The following is a 9,695-nucleotide window of genomic DNA, read 5'->3' as shown; positions in this document are numbered from 1 at the left end:
TTCCATCGTTTCCCAATAGATGTCTCTAGCGTTGATTATAAAAAGATTTTGGATATTGTTTCGTGTTCAAATAATTATTGCGGAGTTAAAAGGGTTTTGTAGAAAAACCTTCTATACATCCTTGCTTTAAGAGCACAACATTCAAGTAACAAGGAGCGAATGGTCTATGGTGGGACCAATTAGACGTTGTGTATTGTGAGCTGCTAATTTTCGCTCTCGCTCACTCTCTCTCTCTCTCTCTCTCTCTCTCTATCGCTTCTTGGCTTAACGACTTCTCAGGACATGCCTGCCACTGTTGACTTGCTAAACTTATTGATACCTTGTAATCTGTTAGTCAGTATTTACTACGGTCCGGGAGCGGTCCGGATGGGATTTGAATCCAAGTGCGCCATAGTAGCCTCTACCACTCTTTCAAAAACTCAGTCAATAGCACTAATAACTGAAGAGATTGAGCATAAAATTGAATAAAAATGGGTCTCAATGGTCCAGCATGATCAATCAAATACCTGGCACATAATTGGAGATCTTTGAAGTTCTTAAAAGTATTTAGTAAATTTGAGAGATAAAAAGGATTCATAATACTTAAAAAAGCATTGTTAAGCAATGAAAAGAAGCTAACCAAAAAAATCTTTCCCTTCTATTCAAACATCCAAAATATCTTATTTTTCTCTCTATTGCAAAACACGCTTCCTTATGCTTCCACACACACACGGTACACACACGATGTCAAATTGGCCAGCCCAACCAATCGAGCCGCAGTGATTGGGAATTTCGTAACACACGTGTTTGTGTGTGGAGCGTAGATTTGAAATTCAAAATTTGCTCCCACCTGATATAGCGACCTACGCAAACATTGACGACGGCGACGACGGCGACGACAACAACAGCATCTTGAGCAACTGATTGGTGACTTTGCTGGCAGCAAAGTCAAGTTAACTCGTTGGCACTCGTACATCCCACAGGCTACAAGTCATGCTCACGTTCCCTCAGCTCCCGCGACACTTTCACCCGAGCACGATGAGCCCTGCGGAGCTTTAACGTGTTTGTGCACCTACGGCAACAACCATTGAACCATCATCAATCGACAGTTGGCGTGCTTGAATGTGAAGAATAGTGTTTTAGATTTCCCTTTTACAGAGGATCCTCGTTACCTACCAGAAAAAGAGATATTGACAGGCTGATGGTTAGATGAGTTTGGGACAGTACCGTACCTTTGAAGGCTTCACCGAGGCATCAATTGCACATTGGGCCTTCAACCTTCGCACGTGCCTTCGATGCACACCCACCCAGCAACACCTTCGTAACGGAGCGAAAGGGTCTCCAAGGCATCATTAGTCCCGAACGATCGAGCCTACCTGCCGAACCTCGGCCAACGTTCGAGCTAGTGCGACAAGCTAATCAACAACTCCAGCGGCCTGATAGCCTGCCAATAGCCAATGTCAGGCCCCTCAAACACACACACACACCTCTAAGGGGGGAGAATGCAAATGTAAGAAGCCCACACTCTTCGCCACCGTACTAGCGTGATTCGCGTGAGCCGCCGTTGACTGCAAACGCGTAATCACCATTTCTATGCAAAACATGAGTGCAGTCGATTGCAGCAATCGTACCCACACACACACACAAACGGGCCGTTGGTCGATAATTTATTTCCCCACACTTGCCACTTGGGGGACCTGGCGGCACGGGTTTTTTTAATGCCACTATCTGCTGGCGCCACCGCTGTTGTGCCTGGTGTGCCTTTTCCCGCGAGAAAAGCGTCCAGATATTAGCCTGCCAGTTGAGAGTTGCAGAGAGAGAGAGAGAGAGAGCAGAAGAAACTACGGCAGATAAATGCAATGATTTAGCCAACGCTGTTTAAATCCGACCCGACCTACTCATCCTTACCTGTCAACACCAGCAACTCCACAGGTGTGATAATACCATACGATCATATCTGTATGCTACCCAGTCTGGTTTGGTTTGCACTCTGGTCCAAGCCCACGAATCTTCTGGCATAAAAATATTTTGAAGTCAATCGAAGGCAATTCACAACACACAGGGGAAATTACTATGGCGCGCGTCCTATTCGCGTCTTAAATCATCCCAAAGCCGCCCAGTCACTACTCAGCATAAAAGACGCATAAAAATTCAAATTCATCTGTAGTCCGTGAAACTGACGATCGTTCGTTCTGTGACACTGCCGCCGACCGGAGTACGATCAGGGTTTTGTGTGAGAGGCGAGTGCGTCAGTCTGGAGCAGTTGCGTAGCCGGGAAATTGTTGCATACGAGATGAAGATTTGCAGGGCACGGTTCCAGAGACTTCAAGCAGAAAAATGTTACTACAGGTAAAATATTTCTACTTCCAAACCATCAAATCATCTAGAAATCCTAAAAAATAAATTTAAAAAAGTCGTCCAAAAAATTAGTCTATTAATTGGAAATGGTCTTGAATGATCTCTTCTTCGAATGTCCGTAGTCAGCACAACGCACCACTGTTACAGTTTTTTTTTTCATTTATTATGTGTTTTGGTTTCCTTTTATTACGGATGCTGAGTGGCATCTGCTAGTCAGTGATTTTGCCGAGTGCAACATAACGTGAGGATCAATGTCAAAATGCTCGTGTACGTTTTGATGCTCTCCGATCGTACGTTATACTATATATGTATGTTGTGTATATATAGATGCATAACTGCAAAGATATATATTATACGCGTTACTGACTGTACGTTAAGTTGTGTACGTGGCTCTGCCCTGTGTCCCAACGCTATACGAACCATCGCGGACACATAACAGGCCAGCTATTAGGTTCACTGTTATTGCCGTCTATGATATGCTATTTTTTTATTGACATAAACTTCACCGCTTGGTTGGTTTGCTAAACAAGCACCATTTAGTCAAATGGAGTGGAGAGTGAAGTAAACAATTATTCTATTGGCAAGATTAACTGGGTAGCTTGTAGTGAATTGCAAACAAAACCAGATTCCATTTCAGTGTCTCACTGATTCGACAATAGGTATGGGATGTGGTTGCGCTGTTAAAGATTGCAAATAAAATATCTTCTCCCGATATGAAAGAATCCTACTTCAATTATTAAAATCCTTAATTATGATATCTGAAAAACTCAAGATTGCATCGCCAATACACAAGAGCCAATATATTACACTCTTTCTGCGCTATCCTGTAGGTTTGGTACTATTTTCAACGCTTTTGTTTCCCCCAATCTAATGGGGGTCTCTTCCTTTAAGGGACTTTTTTTTCTTTTAATTAGCTACAAATTTGTACAATGTTTTGTTTGTTTCACATATTGTTTCTGCTTCAGTTGCTTTTCAAGTTTAAACGTTCGACAGAGCGTCCGACGTGATGTGCTCGTGATTTATCCTGATCATGCGCGGCACCGTGGCCACGGTTGCTGATCGTGACAACTATGTGTAGTATAAAGTGTAACATTATTGAGTTCCGGGTTTTGGGTTTTCTTTCGGCTAACTAACTGTGGGGCACAGCCTTTACACTGGCTGGTGAAAGCTATCGCCACCCTAAGCAGATTTGCACGTGTGTGTGCGTGTGGTGTCGGAGCATTAAGGAGACTGTAAGAATCTACGAGGAGCGCAACAGTTGACTGGGAAAATTGGTCACTTTTCGTACTTTTGTAATCTAGGGACCGTAAAGAAATCCTGAACGTTGGATAAAGAAAAAAAACCCTCCGTGAAGTCTAATCGAATCCGGTTCAAAAACCCCAATATGTACTCGCACGTCCTTGTCTATCTTGTCGTTTCCTGCAAGCAGCTTCCCATCTATGCTTGTTATTGTCGAGAGTGTTTTTTGAATTCTTGCCACCCGGCCTTCCTGATCCATTATTACAAAAACGTTCCAAACAGCCAACGCGTCCAATCGGTCTCTCTACTCCAGGTTGTGGAGATATTATTGATTTACTAGCTTATCGACTACTTCCATTATTACAGCACGATGCGCCATGCAGGATTCCGAAGGGCTCAGAGTTTGTTTTTTTGCACACCACAATTTCCATACAGAGATATGATCACGATCTACGTGCCGATATTATACTAGCTATCTATGGTACACTAGATACTGTCTGCCGGTTTCGCAGTCAAACTGGAAGTTTTGTTTGTTTGTATTATAGCGGCGCATTACTAGGAATGGATCGTGTGTTGTCTTCATCTCCCCCTACCGTATCCTTTCGCTGCTAGTGCAGTTGAACTTAATGCACACCCCGTACTCGCATTTGGACGCAGTCTTATTGAAAAGGTTTCGATAAACGGTACAAAATAAGCCATTCGTAAGTAACACTGTTTGTAACAGGAATCTGAACCGCAACGCTAGCGAACCAAACGCCAGTAGGGTAGGGTTTACTAGTCTAGTCTTTTCTTGCCCTTATTTGTTAAGGGGATAAGGGAATCTCTACACGCTACAAATCGCTCTCACATTTGTTTTCAAATCATACACATACTCGAGCTATAATTCGATGATACTTGAGCCATCGTTACCTCCTCCACATTAAAGCATTAGTTTTTTAACAAATAAATAAACGTCTTAAAGCAACTAAACGTGTTTGAAGGTACAATTTTAAAGCAGATAGGGAAAAACTATACGCGCTACGCAAGGAGCTTTGCGGATAAACTCTAAACTCAACTCAAATCTAAACTATTAACATACAACTCGAACTTAAATTCTTCATTCATTCAGCTCAATTAGGCTCTCGTACAAAATCTGTGTGTGTTTTTTTGTGCATGGATTATACAAACTCTTCCTCTGGCACGTGGAAAGAACTACTTATTCAAATACTGTTTCCAGTGTAAGCTCTCTAAATATTGATTGGTATTTCTGTGACATAGTATATAGATACATATACTTGCTGCTGACTACCATATTGTTCTCTATAAATACTATAGACAGTAAATGCGTTTCATTGTGCACGCAGTGTCATGAAGTTTGTCTTGTCCAGAAAATCAGCCAGTCTACGCAGGACTTACACTATTTTTGTAATATTATTACAACCAAGCAGAAGTGTTTCATACTCTTTGCACGAAGCGCGGACTGTATTATTCTATTTTTAACTTAAAAATCCCTATCAAAGACGCAACGTCCCTGCAGTAGATCCGAAACGGGCAAGCAACAAAACAATGGCAAGGATTGTGTGTGTGAGTGTGTTTTTTTCGTTTACACAAATTGTCTCTTTCACAAATGATAGTTGTATTATCCTTACTCTACGATGATATTTTGGATTGAATTCCATTCATTTTACAACCTTCTTTACAGTTTAATTTTGCTTCCTCTCTCTCTCGCTCTCTCTCACCCGTTCCCTAATCCTACACATATCCCTGTAGGGGGTGTCTACTACTGATTACGCTTGACTACTCTGATTATTGTTGTATTGGTGAGCGCGTGAGCATATCTCTACAGATTGAGAGTGGTTCGATAGTACAAAAGGTCGTGAAAGCATCTAACAAATTTGTCGTGCAATGTACAAAACACGGATTCGCACCCGATTCCGTAACACGAGGATATGCGATCTCCTGCTGCGCTACGACAGACGCTACGCGTTCTAGCTGGGCGCTCTGGAAAAGGTCTCTACTCATATGTACAAAACGTTCGTTTACACGCTAAAGGTACCATTATCATATCACGAAAGCCTCGCTGCACGTTACCATCATCAAACGGTGGTGGCCCTATTCGGGAAGCGCTTGCTGCCTTATACGTTTGGCTTCACCAATTGCAGGTGAAGTGTGTGAACCCCTTGCTGATCGGTCCCTGTCCGGTTGTGTCTTTTACATTACGTTTCTCTGTACTCTGTGTGTGCTCGTTACAATGCACCGCTTGGCCAACCCTTCCCCTCCTTTCTTTTTGCTTTCCGGCGGCAAGCGCAACAGTTTAAGTAAGAGTAAAAGATGACGTGGAGATAATTTTCTTCTGGTGTGTGTGTGTAAGGCATTTAAAATGGAAGTGGAGAAGATTGCAGGTCTACAATGGTCGACCGTGTCGGTGCGGTCTAGTTGTGTGGTGCTCGTTTGCCTACCATGTAATTTTTCCATCGTTCCGCCGTTTGTGCGATGAGCGGGTCTGGATCGATCGTGGCCAACAGGAGCAGCTGATTGACGTGCGTTGCGTGGTAGTCCCAGCGCGCAAGATTCGGTGCAATTCCTTTCGTGTGGAAAATAAAACCATTAATGTAACATTTTAAATTCATACAGCAATCATTATGCTCTTACCGAGTGTAAAGTGGCGCAGATCGTAGCTCGTTCCCGAACCGGTGTCGTACAGCAGCAGCATCTTCTTCAGACTAGCCATTCCCTGTTCGAACAGAACCGCCGCCTCGTTCGATTGATTGGCCGGTGCGGTTGAGTTCAGATCGTACAGCCCGAGCAGCGAATAGATGAACCCGTTCAGCACAAACGAGTGTGGCGTCGTTGGATACTCTTCGTACCATGCGTACTTCCCAAGAAAGGTTGCCAGCACGCCCCCCTGATAGGACGGTATCCGGAACAGCTTCAGCCCGTCCAGTGCTGCCCTCAAGTATCGCTTATCGCCCTTCGAATGGTAGTACGCTCTGGCGAGCAGCGATATCGCGTGACCCTGCGCCATGGCCGAGTACCAACCGCGTGCCAGTTCGCCGAATCCCGAACCCAGCTTCCGTCGCACCGGTATCGGCCACCCGCCCGTACTCGGATCCTGATGCCTTATCAACCACTCGGCTGCATCATAAAAGTGACTTATATGTTCACTCGTCGAAAGCGTCAAATTATCGATACTCCCGTTCCCGAGCAGCGATATCTCGACCACCTTCAGCTCGGTCCGGCGCATCTTACGCCGCTTGTCTGTGCTCGCGTACTGTGGCAGTCCCTTCTGCAGATCGACGAACAGATCACGAGTCAAATGTTTCCACGCCCCGGTACTGTTCAGCCCGATACCGTAGTAAATGTTCTCATCCTGCACCCCGATCAACAGATCCGCCAGTATGTAGTAAACGTGATAAAGCTTCTGCGTTTCCCGGTTCTGCAGCGTCACGCAAATCGTTGAGTTTGGCTTCAGCAGCACATCGATACTGAGCACCAGGTCCAGCACGTGATCCATCGGCAGCACCACCGCCGTGTCGAATGACTTACCGGTCGAGAAGCTAAGCACCGCTCCACCAGCGACCGGTCGCATCCGATCGATCGTTCGATTCATTGAGCTACCTTTCGGCATGATCCACGTTGCCATCTCCCGTTCACCGTCCTCCACCGTCTTGCGGCGCGGTTCCGGTTCGGTTAGATTTTTACTGTAATGCGACAGGCCAAACTGTGCGATTTGGGTGGCGTAAAAGTAGCCCTGGCTTTCCCACTGTGTCGAAATCGGCACACCATCGATTGCGCTTATGCACTTGACGCGGTCGCGCATCTCTACGTTGTAGTTTTCGAAGTACATAAAAATACCGCGCGGATCGTACGCTCCCTTCGGGTAGTTTACCTTCCCGTAGCTGTGCGTCCAATCGAACCGCCGGCTACCGTCGACCACGTTTAGCGACCCGTACACATCGAAGTACTTCTGCAGGAAGGAAAACGGGAGGTACACCTCTTCGCCCTCCTTCCGGCAGCCGATCGCATACTCCTGGTTGATGATGCAGTCGATTTCCTCCGTCTGTTCGAATGAGTTGTCTGGTGAAAAGAAAATTTAATCTTTAATATAGGGATAAAATAGAAGCAAAAGTGCATCTTACCACCATCGCCATGATGCTGGGGCCACTTCGGCACAAGCCCATGCCCAACGCCACAGTTCGCCCAAAGTGCGAAAGTGATGAGTGCAACCATTAGGCAGAGGCTTATCAGCAAGAACTTTAAATTCAGCCGCATGATTACGAGGAAGAATCTTGCCTGGAAGCAGAACAAATCAAAAAAAGGGCTCAGGGAAAGTGAAACTACTGATAGCGATGATTTTGACGCTGTAATCATTCATCATTCTTTTCGGGTCTAGTTTTCTAAGTTAGAAAAAAAAAATATTCAGCCCAATCGCACGCATTAAAACGGCACGGGTCAAATTTGTCCCACAAACCCCTATCCTTCCTGGCGAAGATTGATTCGAAATCTATTCTAAGAAAGGTGAACGCAATGCGTCACAATCTCAGATTGGGTCTGTTTATCATATTTCTCACAATCTAAACCATCAATAACCGGACCGCCCTGCCGTTCGCTCCACGATTCCGCGTGCGATTTTCGCATGACACCGTCAATAATCATAAATCATAGACGACAAAACTGATCGATAACCGGCAGGTTTCTGGGGAGAGTGAAATTCCGTTCGACACACGGAACGAGAAAAAGGTTCGTCCTGCACGCGTTTCCATCGCACGCGTCTTCGAGGCGTTTTTTTTTTTTTTTTTTTTGGGGGGAGGCTAAACAAAATTCCAACGAATAAAGTAATGAGTCTTCGGTCTCGGGCGTGAAGCGTGAATTCCTTCCTTCACGGGGCCGGTTTCATTTTTCTGGGTTAATGAGATGATTTTCCGTCTCGTTTTCGTTGTTGTTGTGAGGTGCGAATACATAAAATCGTGCCTAGCGCTCCTGCACTTCCCCTTTCGTTTCATGCTAATAAAGCTAATAAATTATAAATTAATAACAAAAAAAGTCTCGCACCCTCACACACACACACACAACACACATGCCGTCATTTACTTCATCACCTGAACTTTACCTTTTGATCTGCGGATGCGCCAACACCGTTTTTTAACGCAGTCATCGATCTCGGATGGATGGTTCAGCTGGGGGTATGCTTCCGAATGCGTATGCGAAACGATTCCTCTATTCCTCAAGCGTGCCGAATGAAAACAAACCACGCTCCGGATATTCTCGGTGCTGATGTAAAACAGCGTATCTTCTGGCCCCGTTCTCTCGCGCCGCCCCACACTCAGCTGCTCATCGTGGGTGTGATTTTTCCGCTACGTGCCGTTTCACCGGGATGCACAGGCACGCTTCATCCATCACACACCCCGACACATTTGCTCGAGATGTTTTCCTTTTCAGCAACACTTTAACGAGCTCTGTTGTTTTTCTTCGTTCGTTCGCGTGGGTGGATGGTGCGGCCATATGATGCGGAATGTCGCAGCCAACATTCACGCAGGGATTTCACTTTGGCTCACCCCCAGTGCACGTCACACGACTCGATGGATTTGTGTGCATTCACAACACGGAGAGATTTTCCTTTCTACGAAATTGTAAACTTTTCAACCACAGCAAAATTTTAAAACACTTTCCCGGCCCTCCACTTAGCCACCGTCGCCACCAGGTGTCATGGTCGTTAGCAGGTGTGACCGCTTCCTACCAGGTAGCCTTTGCCTTCGTGATGGCGAGTTTCGGCTGCTGCTGCTGCTGCCTGCGGACCAACTCGAGCTTGGTGGTCCTTTTCCTGCTTTTACGCGTGACGTACGTGTGAACGGAGAGCTGCGTGTATGTGTGTTTGGTGTACGGTACGCAAAAATATACACGAAAAAGTCCTTCCGCCTGCGTCGTTTCGCGATTGCTTTCGGCGCTGGATGCGTGTCCGTGTGTGTATGTTTTTCTTTACCATTCTGACAGCTGCAAAATCAAAACAAACCGTACTGGCGTGTTTCACCGTCTGCCGTCCATTACTTTCGTACAGGGACGTGAAATACACGTGTTTCGTAGTGCGGCAAACGTAAACATTGGTCAAATGCATGAAAAAGCTACAAAAACTAGCTTTTTGA

At 45.5% G+C, this 9,695-nt stretch overlaps 1 protein-coding gene across 1 annotated transcript; it reads right to left on the bottom strand.

Moving 5' to 3' along the window:
• Nucleotides 1-3,701: 3,701 nt before the first annotated feature.
• Nucleotides 3,702-9,547, bottom strand: LOC118510552 (D-glucuronyl C5-epimerase B). The gene is made up of 4 exons (XM_036052526.1): nt 8,666-9,547; nt 7,695-7,848; nt 6,208-7,632; nt 3,702-6,139 (listed from the first exon to the last, which is right to left on the bottom strand). Exons 1-4 carry the CDS (start codon nt 8,708-8,710, stop codon nt 5,988-5,990), a joined length of 1,776 nt encoding a protein of 591 aa, XP_035908419.1. The 5' UTR covers nt 8,711-9,547; the 3' UTR covers nt 3,702-5,987.
• Nucleotides 9,548-9,695: the final 148 nt, after the last annotated feature.

The sequence above is a fragment of the Anopheles stephensi genome, chromosome 3, assembly GCF_013141755.1.
Source record: "Anopheles stephensi strain Indian chromosome 3, UCI_ANSTEP_V1.0, whole genome shotgun sequence".
NCBI lineage: Eukaryota > Metazoa > Arthropoda > Insecta > Diptera > Culicidae > Anopheles > Anopheles stephensi.
The sequence above is the reverse complement of the archived record's forward strand: the minus strand, read 5'-3'. Positions and strand labels throughout refer to the sequence as shown.